This window comes from Amphiura filiformis, chromosome 12 (assembly GCF_039555335.1).
Source record: "Amphiura filiformis chromosome 12, Afil_fr2py, whole genome shotgun sequence".
NCBI classification, from domain to species: Eukaryota; Metazoa; Echinodermata; class Ophiuroidea; order Amphilepidida; family Amphiuridae; genus Amphiura; species Amphiura filiformis.
This window is the reverse complement of record NC_092639.1, coordinates 40,433,900-40,452,557: the sequence shown is the minus strand read 5'-3', so window position 1 is coordinate 40,452,557 and position 18,658 is coordinate 40,433,900. Positions and strand designations below refer to the sequence as shown.

Sequence of the window (18,658 nt, the reverse complement as noted above, 5' to 3'; positions counted from 1 at the left end):
AATATACTTGCTATAGTCGGTCATTAATTTAGTTAGCTTGAAATTCCCCTGACAAGGTAGCTGACAAGGAACTTACTGCTACTTTGTCTCGTTGCAACCCGTACGAAACTCGGGGAGCTGATCCTGGTTGCGAAGGTTATTTGTGGAATGTCTAGGGCGTGCGCTCTTAACTGAAGCAGCAAAGTCCCTTAATTGTTGTTTAATGGTTTATGGAATGATGTGGGGCCGTAGTGGTCAGCGACAACCTGTAAAGTGTGCTGAGGCTGATGATCAACGTCTAGGCGTTGTGCCTGTGCGTAGCGCACTATAAATCACTAATTTTGGAATCTGAGTATGATAGAGAACCTATTGAACATAATTTTAATGTTACATAAAAATTTTCTGGAGTTTGAGCTCTGAAATAAGAGATTTCTTAATCTTGCATGTTTAAGAAATTCACTCTGTGAGCCTGAAAATAGTATGTATAAAACGAGAATGATGCATTTTGGGTTTAACCATTTAAATAATCTGTGATTTAACCCAACAACATGCGTACAACTTGGCATGGTAAAAATATTAAGTTGTAAATTCTGAGTATTCTAGTACGTTTATTTCATTACTACTTCACCAAAACTTGTAGATTACTATTAAAGCCATAATGTACGATCTTATAATATGAAATTAGTTTTTTTTTTTTTTAAACCTGATTTTTGGCATATTTGTAATGTTTACACATGTCCCAACTTACACCTAAATGGAATCAGCCAAATGTGATGTGTTTGTAGGTCAACAGAGCAATTTTGATAGAACTCCATGTAAAACGACCAAAATAGCCAGTGTGTTTTCTTTCACTTTCCCTTGTTATTGAAGCTTATAATGGACAGAAGGCCTTCCCGGTGGTTATTACTAATAGTATTTCAGCAATTTGGGTAAATAACAAAATTAAAATTTGACAGAAATCGTACATTAAGGCTTTAAAAGTCCATGATGCCACAAATCTTCTCAATGTGTGATTGAAATACACACACACATCTAATCATATTTTAGTCCGTAGAGGAGGCCCTAAATACAATTTGATTCTTACACGTGTTATGTGAAAGTGTGAAGTCAATTTGATGGGATTCAAAAGGTCCGACTGGTTATGATAATTTACAGCGGTTGGACGTTGAAGTGACATGACGTCAAACGTTCACGTACCGCGTCCACGAGCGAAAATCTAACCAAATCTCGGCAGTGCTTGAACGTGTCAATGATGTCATACGGACGTCAACCGTCGCTTACCGTACAGCTTGTGAAATATCCAGAAAATAGTAAAAAAAAATCCAGAAAAACAGCGTGAAATTGGGCAAAAATAACCTAAAATGGGCTGAACATCAATAAAATTGCGTAAAATTTGGCCACAAAAAATCCAGACAAATCACACCCCTGTCGTACACAATCGGCATGTCGACTATACAAGCTCCGAATAAACGTATGAACGTTTAATCCTATTATTTCTGGCCACTGCACATTCCTTCTGTATACTATCTTTAATATTTCCAGACAATTATGCAATTATTAGCCGTCATATAAGATGCGTATCGGCAGGTCTTCCCCGGTGTCTAACAAAACCCCGACATTTGTCGCATGTCCACATTTTGGAATACGCGCAGTAAACGTACCGTTCAGAGTCGAGCCGTGAACGCTCGATGATCGCTGTGATAGTGTGATTGGTTACTGATCCATAACAATCTGACATCTAAATTCCTCGTTCGGGTAACCTAGATCATCTGTGTCCCACATGGACTCTTATTTCACTCTGAGGCCTTTGCTCGAGGAATGAATGAGGATTAGGGATCGGCAATGATTTTACAAAGAAGTGTGGTCAGATGATCTTCTTTCTCAGGGGTAGGGGCGTAGCAAGAGCATCATATCGGGGCCATGGACAAGGAAAACGTGCAGAGCCCTTTTAACATCTCCTTTACCATCCCTATCTCTAATGTCACTTTTGCTTTGGGCCCTTGAACCCTCGGAGCCCATGGACTTCGTCCACCCTGTCAGGGATGTAAATAACAAGTGAAATTATTTTCATCTAGGTGGGCAGCTCCATTGTTACTGCCCACGCAGCTGAAAAGATCTCAAGTGCAATATACCTGCCTGCACCCTGTCCAAACGCTTTCTACGCCCGGTCTTTCCGTATCCTAATTCCATGGTCAAGTTTAAACCGAACACGCTAAAGCTGCTACTCATAATTCCCCGGGCATAATTCATGACTGTGATGAGCACGCATGCGTAAAGATTGATCGCGATGTGATGATTATGTTTATAGTCTTCATAGTCTTCGTGAAGCCAAGGCTTACAAATGCCAAACACCTAAATTAGCTAAAATTTAGGACATGTTACAAAACTATATTGTCTAGAATTTTAGAAGAGTACTTTTAATATTGGCCGGTTATTTTTCACACAGCGACGTTAACTAGGCAATGTACTATTACCTATAACATTAACTAAAACACCAAAGTACGCATATTTCCAAACATCTAAATTAGCTAAAAATTTAGGACATGTTAAAAACTATATTTTCTAGAACTTTAGAAGAGTACTTTAAATATTGGCCGGTTATTTTTAACACAGCGACGTTAACTAGTCATATCCCCATACTTTTAACGTAGGGCTATTTGTAGAGGTCACGCGTCAATGGGAAAGAGCACTTTGTATTGTGTATAGGAAAACGGACAGTAACTGCAGTATGGAAGGAATGAATCAACCAGATTGATTCCATATACCTTGGAGCAACCAATGTTGCGGTCAGTACCACTGACCTTCATCTGGGTTGTGATGTTAAACATCAAGGGAACATCAGGAAGTTACCATGAACCAATTTGGTATTTGATATCACAGCTCAGCTGAAGGTCGGTGGTACTGACCGCAACGTTGGTTGCTCCAAGGTATGTGGAACCACAGTATCTGTGGTGGAACCAATTTGGTTGACAAAAAATGACAAGCATTAACTTGATTCATTCTTTCGTATTAAATATACTTGCTATAGTCGGTCATTAATTTAGTTAGCTTGAAATTCCCCTGACAAGGAACTTACTGCTACTTTGTCTCGTTGCAACCCGTACGAAACTCGGGGAGCTGATCCTGGTTGCGAAGGTTATTTGTGGAATGTCTAGGGCGTGCGCTCTTAACTGAAGCAGCAAAGTCCCTTAATTGTTGTTTAATGGTTTATGGAATGATGTGGGGTCGTAGTGGTCAGCGACAACCTGTAAAGTGTGCTGAGGCTGATGATCAACGTGCCTGTGCGTAGCGCACTATAAATCACTAATTTTGGAATCTGAGTATGATAGAGAACCTATTGAACATAATTTTAATGTTACATAAAAATTTTCTGGAGTTTGAGCTCTGAAATAAGAGATAGATGATTTCTTAATCTTGCATGTTTAAGAAATTCACTCTGTGAGCCTGAAAATAGTATGTATAAAACGAGAATGATGCATTTTGGGTTTAACCATTTAAATAATCTGTGATTTAACCCAACAACATGCGTACAACTTGGCATGGTAAAAATATTAAGTTGTAAATTCTGAGTATTCTAGTACGTTTATTTCATTACTTCACCAAAACTTGTAGATTACTATTAAAGCCATAATGTACGATCTTGCAATATGAAATTAGTTCATTTTTTAAACCTGATTTTGACATTTGTAATGTTTGCACATGTCCCAACTTACACCTAAATGGAATCAGCCAAATGTGATGTGTTTGTAGATCAACAGAGCAATTTTGATAGAACTCCATGTAAAACGACCAAAATAGCCAGTGTGTTTTCTTTCACTTTCCCTTGTTATTTAAGCTTATAATGGACAGAAAGCCTTCCCGGTGGTTATTACTAATAGTATTTCAGCAATTTGGGTAAATAACAAAATTAAAATTTGACAGAAATCGTACATTAAGGCTTTAAAAGTCCATGATGCCACAAATCTTCTCAATGTGTGATTGAAATACACACACATCTGGTCATATTTTAGTCCGTAGAGGAGGCCCTAGATACAATTTGATTCTTACACGTGTTATGTGAAAGTGTGACGTCAATTTGATGTGATTCAAAAGGTCCGACTGGTTATGATAATTTACAGCGGTTGAAGTGACATGACGTCAAACGTTCACGTACCGCATCCACGAGCGAAAATCTAACCAAATCTCGGCAGTGCTTGAACGTGTCAATGATGTCATACGGACGTCAACCGTCGCTTACCGTACAGCTTGTGAAATATCCAGAAAATAGTTTTAAAAATCCAGAAAAACAGCGTGAAATTGGGCAAAAATAACCTAAAATGGGCTGAACATCAATAAAATTGCGTAAAATTTGGCCACAAAAAATCCAGACAAATCACACCCCTGTCGTACACAATCGGCATGCCGACTATAAGCTACTATACAAGCTCCGAATAAACGTATGAACGTTTAATCCTATTATTTCTGGCCACTGCACATTCCTTCTGTATATCTTTAATATTTCCAGACAATTATGCAATTATTAGCCGTCATATAAGATGCGTATCGGCAGGTCTTCCTGGTGTCTAACAAAACCCCGACATTTGTCGCATGTCCACATTTTGGTATACGCGCAGTAAACGTACCGTTCAGAGTCGAGCCGTGAACGCTCGTTGATCGCTGTGATAGTGTGATTGGTTAGTGATCCATAACACTCTGACATCTAAATTCCTCGTTCGGGTACCCTAGATCATCTGTGTCCCACATGGACTCTTATTTCACTCTGAGGCCTTTGTTCGAGGAATGAATGAGGATTGAGGGATCGGCAATGATTATACAAAGAAGTGCGATCAGAAGCTATCAGATGATCTTCTTTCTCAGGGGTAGGGGCGTAGCAAGAGCATCATATCGGGGGCCATAAGTGCAGAGCCCTTTTAACATCTCCTTTACCAGCCCTAACGTCACTTTTGCTCTGGGCCCTTGAACCCTCGGAGCCCATGGACTTCGTCCAGCCTGACAGGTGTGTAAATAACAAGTGAAATTATTTTCATCTAGGTGGGCAGCTCCATTGTTACTGCCGCGCCCACGCAGCTGAAAAGATCTCAAGTGTAATTTACCTGCCTACACCCTGTCCAAACGCTTGCTACGCCCGGTCTTTCCGTATCCTAATTCCATGGTCAAGTTTAAACCGAACATGCTAAACCTGCTACTCTTAATTCATGTGATGAGCACGCATGCGTACAGATTGATCGCGATGTGATGATTATGTTTATAGTCTTCATTGTCTTCATGAAGCCAAGGCTTACAATGCGGAAAACAGGCGCTATTGTGACTCATGATGTCATACGCTTGAGGATATGGAAAGACACTAACCGGCACTTGTTTAAAAGTAGTTCACTTCAGCGGCGTTATTGTCAACAGTTGGGATCACATAGTTTAATGCCGCATTGTTTTGGGTACGGGCATTGTTGTCTAAATTACCACGTGCCAAAGAATTGATATCGTGATCATATGCATAATTATATTCACTCGCGTTGTTATCGGCTATTGGCTCAATATACTGTGATGGGTCTGCATTTGGACGAAGGTATTCAGCGTCAGGCCTCTGCGTCTGTGTTATTCTCTCACGATCTGTTGGATTAGGCTCAACGTAGTCAGGGGGATTAGGTTGGAGGTAATCGCCCGGATTAGCATTCGGACTTTGCGTCCGGATTATTCTTTCGCGATCTGCTGGATTAGGGTCAACGTAATCAGGGGGATTAGGTTGCAGATAATCGCCCGGATTAGCATTCGGATTCTGCGTCCGGATTATTCTTTCACGGTCTGATTGATTAGGCTCAACATAGTCAGGGGATTAGGTTGGAGATAATCGCCCGGAATCGCATTCAGATTCTGCGTCCGGATTATTCTTTCACGATCTGATTGATTAGATTCAACGTAGTCAGGGGGATTTGGTTGAAGGTATTGGTCCGGATTAGCATTCGGACTCCGGGTGATCCTCTCTCGATCTGGTTGATTAGGCTCAATATAGTCGGTGGGTATAGGTTGGAGGTATTCACCCGGAGTGGTATCTAAGTCATTTCGCACTTCGTCAAATGCAGTTGTCAAATGCAGCTCAAGTTCCCGCTGTAAATTAGGGAGACGTCTGCTGGTTGTTATCCATACGAGGAATACTTGGTCTCGGCGTAATCGGTACTTCAGGTGGATTATTATCAGCTTGTCGATTGAGCGTACTTGGTCGTGGCGATGTCGGTACATCTGGCGGATAATCAGCAGGGTTAGCCGCTCTATTTAGTGTGCTTGGTCGCGGTGACGTTGGTAAGTCTGGAGGGGAATCTGGATCCATATTTTGCTGTGATGAACCGCTCCATCCCCCTCGTTCTCTGGCAAGGTCCCGCTGAAGAGTCGCACTGTCGGTGAAATGTGGAGCCGAAGCATGGCCAAAAAGGGTTGCGTCACCGGCAATGTTCCCGGTGACTGACGGTGCATAGGGTGGAGGCCTGGCTTCACTAATTCCTATTGGGGAAGTGATGCCGCGAATGTGATCCATTTGAACAGTCACAGCCGTGGTAGAAGGGTTTGGATTTCCCGCCGGCGCTCTAGCTCTCTGTGTTGAAAGAAACGGATAAAGATATGAAGTTAAATGAGTTTAAATTAAAAAACAACCTGCACGAACAATCTCGAGGCAGATTGTACCTTGCAAGTGTTGTGCATGCTACAATGTGATTACAGTAGGCTAAGTGCTCTTAAAGAAGAGCATTCGCAAACCGAATATTGTGTTGTGTAGCAAAGGTACTACTACTAGTTCGGCCACTGAACCAAGAAAATTTAGGATTACGCCAAACATGCCAAAAGTGCGCACCTTTCTCCAAAATGGAATTGAAGACCGAATTAAAAAGACGTTTGTGTCTGACGTCAATGCAAGGGCGCGGCGTGATTGGTTGCTGACCTGCGCAGTACGGCATTTTGGTCTGATTGACAGGACGTCATACACAAACTAGTCTTTTTAATTCTGTTTTCAATAATATTGGTCTTCTTTCGACGTGCTGAACTTTATGAAACGGCACGTCATTCAATGTTAGTAGAACTTTCGTATTGAACATTTTTGCCCCAAAATTATATCTACAATACGAAAGGTCAAAATTTGCAAATGATGGACGGCTTTTCCTCCCAGCTACATATACTTTAAGTACATATCATTAGATTTATAAAGTTTACTTCGAGGACTGTTTTAACAGTCTATTATCAATTTATATTTTTTAAAGTGTCAAAAATATAAATTGTTAACAATTTGCCATAAAATGTGTATTATATGGCCCGAATTTCAAAAACAATCCAAATTATTTGAAATCAGAAGGACATGCCTCGTATTCAGAATGAATTTGGTGTGTCTGATGTGCTCTCATGTCTCACAAAAATACTGTACAAACGTTGCTATCCGATTCCTTAAGTGAAGTAAAATTTGGGATCAACTTGAGATCTTACATCAAATAGAGTGCACACCAGTAAATGACGTTTTCCGGATCCTGTTTGTACAGAAAGTAAATGGGGGCTATTTACTGGTGTGCAACCCTTACATGGATTTAATTGGATTGGATTCGGACCAGACTCTGGTTTGAGTCCAAATCCTTTTTTGTCCGAGTCTCTTAGTTCGACCCCTGGTATATACATACTGAGCGACGAGCGATTGGTTTCATAATAAGGTAGCGCTTTTTGTTGTTGTTGCGTTGGGAAAAAGCGCGCTATCTCACTGGTCAAATACCAATCGCTTGTCGCTCAGCGATGGCATATAAATTCAGCTTTCTATGCAGAATGGTGATTGTCTGTCACTTCAATGTCATCTTCGCTTAAATTTCACCTTTTTATTTACCTGTTCTGGCTGTCGATTGGGCTGTCGCTCCTGCTTCTTCTTCTTCTGTTTCCTTTGTCGTGGTCGGGGCACAGCCTCATACGGATCTTGCGCTTCTTGGCAGCAGCAACAAAACATACAGCACATTATCAACGAAACCAACGCCAAACAAACAGCTATGCCTGCCATAGCTCCCCAGTGGATGAGAGAATTGCTCCTGAAATCCTCATCTATTGAGGTAAGATTATTATGCATTAAGTCTAATATGAATGGTATTTTAGTTTGGTTGTTTAAATTCAAGTCGAAATGACCAAGGATGGGTCGTGCAGCGAATATTGCACAGACTAGTGAGACTAATAGGAACAGGAACATGAATATGCAGAAGCAGCGTCCCTCCTGTTTGAGAAAAGAGAAGAAAAACGTCAATGAACTATTGATGGTTTACTCACTATAACACACACACAAATAGCTAAATCCTTAAGGGATCTGGAATGAGCGTTTTAAGCGTTTCGACAGTATTTTTTGTGGGACATGAGAGCACATCAGACATATCGAATTACATTCTGAATACGCAGAATGTCTTTCTGATATCAAATAATTTTCATTTTTTGAAATTCATGATATAATACAAATTTTACGACAAATTATTAAAATTTGATATTTTTCATATTTTTGATATATAACAGTCCTCGAAGTAAATTTTGTAAATCTAATGATATATTCTTAAAGTGTATGTAGCTGGGAGGAAAAGCCGACGATTAATTGACAATTTTGACCTTTCATATTGAAGATATGGATTTTTTCCCAAAAAGACCTAATTTTTTTGGTGTTTTGGTAAAAAATCCATTTCTTCAATACGAAAGGTCAAAATTTTCAATTGATTGTCGGCTTTTCATCCCACCTACATACACTTCAAGTATAAATCATCAGATTTATAAAGTTTATTTCGAGTATTGTTAAATATCAAAAATATCAATTTTAATGATTTGCCATAAAATGTGTATTACATTGCGAATTTCAAAAATCTAAATTATTTGATATCAGAAGGACATTCTTCGTATTCAGAATGCAATTCGATATGTCTGATGTGCTCTAATGTCCCACAATAAATACTGTCCAAACGTTCATACCCCACCCTTAAAGCCTGAGAAATACTAGTTTATAATTAATTTTTAACTCATTTGGGGATTTTTACAAAGACACATTTGTAGATGAGCCGGTGGCAGTTTTTAAAAGATTGGTTCAAAGTGTTTGTGCACTAAGAAACTCGGTATCGATGTGTATCCGATTCCTACTCTGTATAGTGATTATTCACTATTAAATTTCTATTTGGTATCAAAAACTGTCTGATATGATATTCATATAATTGATCAAAGTGTTACATCATACATAATTATCAAATGTTTAACATTTTAAATTCAATCCATACCTAATTGATTTTAATTGATTCTAATTGATGTTAAAACAAATTAATTGAAAATATTGTATTTTCGTTGTGCACTTCCCTTGATTAAAATCGGTAAAACTATCTTATGGATGTTCAATTTGTCAACTATAAATCAAGATCTCTGTAAATTGGGCCAAGGTCTATGTAAATTGGAGTTTTGATACCTAAAATATGGGGGGTGGGGGAGATTTTTAAAGGGGGGGGGGGGGGCAAAATCAACCAATCATTGTGCACAATTGTCGCAAGAAAGTGGAAATGTTCGTAATTTTAGGTTTTTACTGATGGACAACTGTGGGCAAGAGTCCTGATTGGAGGCATTTGCCCCCATGCCTCCTGGCGCCGCCACTAGGGACAGTACAGCTTCTACAGAATGAAAGGCAGAGCCGGGGAAATAAAGAAATCAAACTTACGCAATTTCTTTGCCCTCTTGAGCCTTTCGAACACGACAGACCGAGCCCGAGACATGCCGAAAATATCCCCTGTAAAAACAAGCAGTAAAAACGATATTTTAAACAATACGACGGGTAGTATAGTCATACCCCTAAATAATCGCAAACACCGGCACACCCCTCTGAGAAAACACCATACAACCGGGGACACACACACATTTAATTTTTGTGTCAGTTCCTGCAGAACTGACACCTTTAGTACAGGTTTGACGATCACGTGACAAATCGAATCTGTGACGTCAATATTAATATCGATATCAATTTAAGGCTGTTCTAGTTAAATTACATACCCATTGGCATTTTGGCTGTTCCATTTAATTTACATACTCAACATTTCCCTGTGCACTTAGTCCATGAATTGATCCTGATTTGCATTGTCGTATAGAGTCATATTTTTGCACACAACAGGGATGTTACTATTGTTTTAACTAAATGAACATACTTTTGCTAATCTTTCTTGGCCTTTATTAATTATAAATTAGGTGATTTAATTAATATAATTCTTTGTTTCAGCGACCCAGGGTAAACAGACAAACAAAAACATAGGTCAAAATCCTTCAATTTCTGTGAAAATTGATCAAAAAGTACCCAAATCCCTACATTTTATATCTCTCCGTGTTATAGACAAATTGTTTACGTCACATTTAAAATCATTTAAAATGACTTATAAATTGCCTTATGCTATAATGGGGTCTTATACAGGGTGTCCCAGAATGATCTATACCGGAAAAGATGGAATTTTTTAGGTATGAAGGGCATCTTTATTGGTTATATTGTTTTGCATTTTAAGTTCTACATATATTTAGCTTTCTCAGATTTTTTAGATTTTAAAGATTGGACGTTTTTAGTAGAAGTTATAGAAGATTGCGTAAAAATGGTGAATTCTAAGTTTTGACAATGCAACCTATTTTGAAAATCTGTAAAATTACTAAGCGTTCAGCACAAAGTTATTTGGAAAAAGTTATGCAGGTATTTTAGTTGTGCCCCGTTCATATTTCCACTAAATATCCGATATCCATCTAGGCCTATTATTTATGACGTTACGAATCAGTTAAAGAATGAAAGTTGTTTGATTGACATTAAATGTACATAAAAAGATCCATGAGTTGATCAAGTGTGTTGTGCCATTTTTCAAGGGTATGCGAGTCGTTTGCGCTGAAAATGAACAGCAGGTTTTTCATCGATTTTACGTTATTCCATGCCACGCCAAAACAAATAAAGGTAGCGTGCTGAAATTAACAGAATAAGTAGGAGACATGTCCAAGATTATAATACAGGTATCAAAAATAGATACACTGCCCGTCTTCTATTTTTAGTTATTTTTGCAAACACGGTACAAATCATTCTGGGACACCCTGTACATTTGTATTGTGTGAACTTTGTTTTTAAATGCCTTTGGCTTCCAGGTTAGTTTCTCGGAGCTGGTGAGGTGTATCTGGGTGTAACTTGGTAGGGTGGTGGTAAGTGGCTGCCCTAAGACTTGATGCATTTTTGGCGCAAAATATGCAAATTAAGTAGATAATTTGCATATTTAACTTAAAAAATTGTTTTTGGTGGTTTTTTGCCATTTCGAAGAACTGGTGAGGCGTAAGGGATATAACTTAGGTTGTGGTAAGCGGCAGTTTCACCGAGCTGGTGAGGTGTATTGGGGTATAACTTGGTAGGGTGGTGGTAAGTGACTGCCCAAAGACTTGATGCAATTTTTGGCGCAAATTAGGTAGCTAATTTGCATATTTAACTTAAAAATTGTTTTGGGGTGTTTTTTTTGCCATTTCGAAGAACTGGTGAGGCGTATAGGGATGTAACTTGATGAGGTTGTGGTAAGCGGCAGTCGTAAGATCCGATGCAATTTTTGTCGCAAGATATGCAAATTAGTCACCACATTTGCCTATTTTTTTTATTTGTCGAATTGCTTTTGGCCATTTTTCGGAACCATCTTTAACATTACATTCAAATAATAATTACATTGTAAATTGGAACTGGCACCAATTTTTTTCAGGAATATCTTGTTTATTATCCAACCGGAACACATTTGAGAAATTATTAACTATATATATAGTCGTGTTTATGCTTTAACGTGCAATTTGGGCAACCGGGGACGTCCGCAGTTCGATCGGGGGATATGGGTCCGCATTTCAACGGTGGGTTTTCATGAGTGTATCCCTAGTTAGGGGTGGCTACAAACGTAAACGCCAATCATGTCATTGAACCCCCATACACATGATACATACGGTACCCCCAGCAAAATACAAAAATGTTTTAAACGTTATAAAACATGTTATAAGTAGGCTACACGTTTTGGTTTTGGTCAAAACGTTTTAATAACATTTAGCCTAAATGTCGGGTTATGATATCTTGAAGGTCATGAAAACATTTTAAAAACGTATGATGAAAAAACACAACAACCATATTTACCAAAATGTTATCAAAATGTTATTGCAAAATATTTTGTTAACACTTCATAACATTATGTCAGAATGTTCGCGATGTTTTCTGAAGTTTTCAAAAATGTTTTCTGAATGCCGTTCCCTACGTATCGTGACACACCGTTGACGTAACCAGGCAGCTTTCCCCTGTGCCCCCTCCCACATCTTTGTGATGCTGGCTGCCGTGATATGTATATATTTACAGGGCTTCTGTATTTAGACCTTTTTGACCCCCCGTAACAATGTGATAACATGACAGATAAGATTTATACAGAACAGAATATCGTTACACCCATACACCCCCTGAAACTGGTCACATTAGGCCTACTCAAACTCTGAACATTGCAGTTTAGAGAAAACCCAAACACGTATTATTAAGGTAAGGTAAAGGAGGCGATCCTGTAAACAGTGGTAGGAGTGACTGTCCATCCCCCACACCTGCATGTAATGTTGCTACAGAGGGATCGCTACACCTCCTCCACAGTGAGTCTGTTACCTTCCCAGAATTTAAGAAAATGCCAGTACCCATACACCTGGGTGGAGAGGAGTAATCGAGATAAAGTGCCTTACTCAAGGGCACAACACGATGGAGTCTCGAACTCGGGGCTCGAACTCGCAACCTTCCGATTATGAGTCGGAGCCCGTTCCGTTCGGCCACCATGCTCCCTATTACTTATTTTATATTATACCATTCAAAATAAGCAAAAAGAAGGGTCTTTTTTGTACCATATAGGCCCTAAAAAGGAATGACTTTAAATATGATGCATACTACCAGAATCGTCTAAGGAAAATCATCTTGTCAATGATAGGGCGTAAAATTTGGAAACCATTATAATTATTTTCTCATTTTTGTGACGAATAACAAAATTAAAATGGGACAGAAAGCATTGGCCTATATACTTGTTTTTCCAAACCCGATCTTTCATAATCATGATAATGTTTTCTTATGCCTACATAATTAGTAATTGCACTTACCAGTATCGCTGTCCAAAATGATATCCAGTAATGGTCTTGAAAACTATAAAATAAGCAATGATCTTTGCATGATAAGAATACAGCAAACAATGAAACGCTGAAGAAGAGGAGAACGATGCTGGCTTTGGCGGTTGTTCTGGGTTGGTAACCCGCCATGGTGTTTTTTTACAACTGGAATGAAGTAATGCTGATATTGAACACAAATCAAGTTTGTTTTTACAAAATGGAGCTTGTCTAACTGTTCTGATAATCTGTTATCATGACGGATTCAGAAATTGGTGGCCATAATGTCCAATTCCGTTCACAATATTCCGAAGCTTGTCAAAGCTTAACTATGAGATTCGGTCGTCTTTATTCTGTCATGACCAAGAATATTAATGTTATTCCAGAATGAAAACAACTTCCACGTGTTGTAATGACGATTGTCTCCTATAAGTTGAAAGTCGACACTAAACGATGAATCTCGGTTTATATCTATACATAGCTGAGATAATTAATACATGTAATATGATGTCCGATTTTTCCAAATAGCCTAATGTCAAATTAATTTAGGCCAAAATAAAGTTGGCCCTTTAGGCCAAAATAAAGTTGGCCCTTAGTCCTGGACTATGAAGTTTAATAGTGCAGGTTTGTGACGACCATAGTTTCTTCTATATTGGTAGCCCAAAATTGGTAACACGTTCTCTGGTTTTGACACTCATCCAAATATGCAGCAGTAAACAATACCATGAATACCGTCACTTTCACGAAATGAAGTCGGGAATGAAGTCATACAAATGTCCATGATAACAGGATGTTCTCGACTGCAAGGTACTTAATAAACAGGAAAGACGTATGTAACCAAACACTGAATATACTCAGGTATTATAACACGGTTATAAGAAGGAAATACAGGTAAAATACTGATTTTCCCACCATCATACTGCAACCATATTGGTACAATGTATATAGCAGGAAGTGAAATTGCTATTATTTAAACGTATTATATTCTATAGTGTAAATTTCACTGTTTTGTTTCCGATCAAGGTTATTCAAGTTAATTTTATTATTTCAGAAAGAACAAACTCTTACTACAATTACTAGCATTTCCTCCTAGATCTCTCTAGGTTTTGATTTCGTTACTAACCTGGGCATGTAGTATTGATACAAAAAAGTATATTCGTGAATATTATATCGACATAAAAAATATTTAACCAATGACTAAACTTACGATTTACCCGAACAAGGTCAAAAATAAAATCACGCTTGAATGGTTTTATTCAACATTTGTATAACTTAGTTAAGTAGTTAAAAAAGTATTCAAGTTCCTCAATTTTCATTGAACTCTAGACTATGACCTTAACCATGCAGTGGTTCAACATTTCGATATGAGTAATTCTATTGAATAACCAGATTTTTTAGCTTGTTATGACGAGGCACATTTTTATTCTTACAATTGTACTTATTTGTCCGGCTTTATGGTTGCAGTCAAAGCCTGCCTTAGTTAGAAGTCTAGCCCCTTCTTGCCTCCTCTGTGGGATGCTAGCCGCCCTGATATTTTATTTTTCAAGTTTTTTTTGTTTGTACTTTGTTTTTAGCCTATTTAAACAATTTTCGTCAAATTTATTTCCTCCCTACTCGTCCCCTTTTCCCCCTCACCACCCCCTGAAATAGGTCCTGGTCATGCCACTGATTGCAGTTGGCCGAACATCATGATCAAGATCAAAAATATTATAAGCTCTGGTGACCCATATTTATAGAACTTTCACAACTCTAGAATTGTTACTGTCACAATTCTGGAATTGTGACAGCTCAAAAACTTGGAATAATCACCGGGTTCATGCTATTTTCTTATTAAGCAAAGTTTAAAGGGATATTCGGGTGGGAAAAAGCCCCGAGGGGGGACTCAACACAAATGACCATACGGGTAGGCCTATGTTCCCCGGAAAGACCCCCCCTTTTTGGATTTCGCAGCTCCGAAAGACCCCCTATATTTGATCAAAATAGAGCTCCGAAAGACCCTTGATAGCTCTTGATTTTGATAATTTCAGCTCTAAAAGATAAAAAAATTTCTCATTCCTCATATTTCTGTTTTTAGGCAATTTTCAACCAAAAAGCCAAGAAAGACCCTTGATTTTGACTATTCGCGCCGCAGCTCCACAACACCCCATTTTACTTGTTCGCAGCCCGGTTCGCAACTACAAAAGACCCCATTTTACCGGTACGGCGTCAGCTCCCAAAGACCCACCACCTCAAAATTATGGTGGAACATACCCACCAAAATTTGTTGATGTGCCCCCCCCCCGGAGAAAAAGCCCATCTAGTTGCATAAAATGTTACAGGCGCACTGACAAGCTACTTTCAAACCTTTGTTCAAAAGATTTGTTCACCAAACATTAGCACTGCTCTCTTACTATAGGCCCAGGCCTACATGTCGTCCCCACTCATTTGCAAAATTTCTTTGTGTTTTTAATTGAGGATAAATTCTAACACGTTGCACAGGGTATATCGCCTCCCTATGTGGATCTTTGGCTTTCTATTTATATAGGTTGAAATGATTGCATCTGACTGCACACGATATACCCCTATAGCAGGTAAACGTGCAGGTCATGGTTTGATATCTACTGCATGCGATAAACCCTGCTATCTACTGAAGATAACCCTGCCTCTGCAGTAATTCACTTCAAGTGGCTAAATTGGTGATAAACTTATCACAAAGTTCGATCATAAATATAAATATCGCATTTAAAAAAAATCAAATTGTACACAATTTAAACATATATTTCCAATGAAACTGATTTCTTTTTAACATTTAATATCAAAATGTGGTCTTTTATCATAAATAAACTACCTAACATTCAAAAAGCCTACAAAAAATGAAATCTATTAAATCTTTCTAAATTGGCAGGCAAAACACTCTTCAAAGTAGAACAGTTTTCACATAACAGGTTTACATGGTCTTCTTGACGCTTATCCTGAGGCTCTATGTCACAGGGTCAATTGTCCAAAGTTGACCGAAATAGTTAAAAGTTACAAACATTTGCAAAATCGGCAAAAATTGTGTATAAGTGCGCAAAGTTGACATTCGACTTTTTGCCGAACTTTATTTAGGAAAAGGGAGACACTGCTGCAGTGTCGGGGAGCTGAAAATTACCTTTGCCAATTACCTTTGCGAACACCTGCAACCCCGGTTGCAAAGAATCAGTGATGTTTCTGGTGTTGGATTTCCCTTTTGGGTGCTCCTTTGGAGGAGTCATGTTTAGTGCTGAATATTGTATAAAGAGCATAGGAGGAGTTTCATGGCTTTGATATAGGTTAGGGTTAATACTGGTCTCTCAAGAGCACCTTGTGAGTTATGTTATGCTGGAGTTGTTCCTTAAACTGCTGGAGAACAGTGCGGTTAGACCATGTGCTGTATTCTGGTAGGTTTAGTCTTAGTTCCAAGGTATTCTGCCATCATGTCTCATTTTACTATAGCCTTTATCCATTCAGTGTCCATTCAGTATCCTTCATCTAATCCAGCTATGGTTCAAATAGTTTGGAAGTAATTGGAACCACCTATTCCAATGGCGGATGAAGAGAACAACCCTCAACGGCTAATGAGCGGATGAGAATGATTATGTTATTCCAACGGTCAACAGGAAGGGGTTGAACATGTCATCATTGGTCAAATATCTTCACTGGCCACCATGTTCCGGGCTAGGGGCGTGCCACGAAATATGTGGATTTCGGCTGCTGTTGCCTCCGGAAATATGCTGTTCAGGGCTGATCACCCGCTCAGTTGCCAGACACGGACTAAAATAAGTCTGGCAAACTAATGATTACGAAAACTACAAACAAATATCCAAATACTAGATCGAAGTTAGCTGGGCAGACGTCTTCTTCTGACTCTATGACAGGCCAGCGGGAACCTGGCACACCATCACAGACTGTTGGTCCTGATATGTCTCGTCCGGGGTCTCGTCTACCTACCTTCAAACCACTTGTAGTATCCACCTACAATGTGCGTACACTACACCGACAAGGAAAACCCCATCAACTATTTACGGGTTGTAGCGATGCAGGCGCGGCGTCGACATTGTCGGTGTGCAAGAACACCGTCTTATCACATCATCCCCCACTGACGAATTATGGTCAGACGACAAGAATTGGGTACTTATTTACAGTTCTGCCACAGACCAGAGGCAGGGAGGTGTTGGACTTCTGATGTCAAGGCACATCCATAGGTGTCTACAGAGTGTGCAGTCCATCAATCAACGAATATTAACAGCTTCTTTTAACGGGGAACCCCAGCTTACGGTTACAATTATTTATGCGCCAACGGAATCAGCAACCTCAGGAGAAAAGGACAGTTTCTATAATCCACTAGAAGACCATCTTGAAAAGGTGAAGAGGCACAATATCCAACTCCCCATTGGTGATTTCAATGCCAGAATTGGCCAAGATAGCCATGTATCTCATCCAGCTGTGGTTGGTCCTCATTGTTTTTACGACACAACAAATGACAATGGAGAGAGACTAGTGAATTTATGTCAGAAATTCAAGCTCCGTCCTTCACAATCAAGATTTCCCCAACCCAAAAGTCGTCTCTGGACATGGATGCACCCAATGGGCTCAAAACACCAACTGGACCACATCCTTGTCAACAGCAAGTCCGGGCAGCAAGTGCTTTAATTCCCTGCGCAATTGCAGAGCTTGTAACTCTGTAGAGCTGGATTCAGACCATCGAATACTCAGTATACGACTACACACCAGTCTCCGAACCACCAAAGGTAAACCTTGTAAGAGGCCTTAGTACAACTGGAAGAAGCTGCAACATGCTCCTACTAAGAACCGTTTCCAGATTGAACTTTCAAACAGATTCCAGGTCCTCCAGTGTGACGACAACAACCAGTCACCAATTTCTGAGAGGTATGAAATGTTTGAGAAAGTAGTAGAAGAAGTTGCAGAAAAGGTTGTTGGAAAATGTAGCCCTTGTGGAATGCCAAGCTGGGTGACAGACAAGACCCTCAAGTTGAGATCAGAAAGAGATGCGGCCAAGAAGACATATCTACTTGTTAGAACTCACCACGCCAGAGAAGTGCGGAGAAAGCTCAACACCCAGCTCAACGAGTCATATAGGGCTGATGAACTTGCCTCTATACACAGGCAGATGCATGGAAGACCTGCAAGTTGGAAATGAAAATGGCAATTACAACACCACATGGAAAATAATCCATGACATCTCGGGGAAGAAGAAGAGATCAAATCCCAAAGTGAAGAAGAGAGATGGGACAGATGGGCTGATCCCCCTACCCTGGAAGAAACAAGAAAAGCCATTCAAGCAATGAAAACAAACAAAGCTGCTGGACTGGACTGTGTGATGACCACTGAGGCACTCCAGGGTGGTGGTGAAGCTATGGTAGACATCATCCATAAATTCTGCGTAGAAGTTTTTACAAAGCTTACGCCACCGGAACAGTGGATTACAAATGTTATTGTCCCCCTTCCAAAGAAAGGAGACCTCAGCCTCATGAACAACTACAGAGGAATCACACTGATGTCAGTTGCAGCTAAGGTGTATTATAGGATCCTACTG

The 18,658-nt window shown here is 39.4% G+C and overlaps 1 protein-coding gene across 1 annotated transcript; it reads right to left on the bottom strand.

Moving 5' to 3' along the window:
• Window positions 1-2,402: 2,402 nt before the first annotated feature.
• On the bottom strand, window positions 2,403-13,631 carry LOC140166191 (uncharacterized). Its single transcript, XM_072189592.1, has 4 exons — window positions 13,102-13,631; window positions 9,662-9,730; window positions 7,826-8,200; window positions 2,403-6,562 (listed from the first exon to the last, which is right to left on the bottom strand). Exons 1-4 carry the CDS (start codon window positions 13,255-13,257, stop codon window positions 6,089-6,091), a joined length of 1,074 nt encoding a protein of 357 aa, XP_072045693.1. The 5' UTR covers window positions 13,258-13,631; the 3' UTR covers window positions 2,403-6,088.
• Between the last annotated feature and the right edge of the window lie 5,027 nt (window positions 13,632-18,658).

Bases quoted from the DNA above. Each gene is read 5' to 3' on its own strand.
- LOC140166191 (XM_072189592.1), bottom strand. From the start codon at position 13,257: ATGGCGGGTTACCAACCCAGAACAACCGCCAAAGCCAGCATCGTTCTC. The intron at 9,731-13,101 runs GTAAGTGCAATT...TTGTTTTTACAG, and splicing joins CATTTTGGACAGCGATACTG to GGGATATTTTCGGCATGTCT. The intron at 8,201-9,661 runs GTAAGTTTGATT...TTTCTCAAACAG, and splicing joins CAAGAGGGCAAAGAAATTGC to GAGGGACGCTGCTTCTGCAT.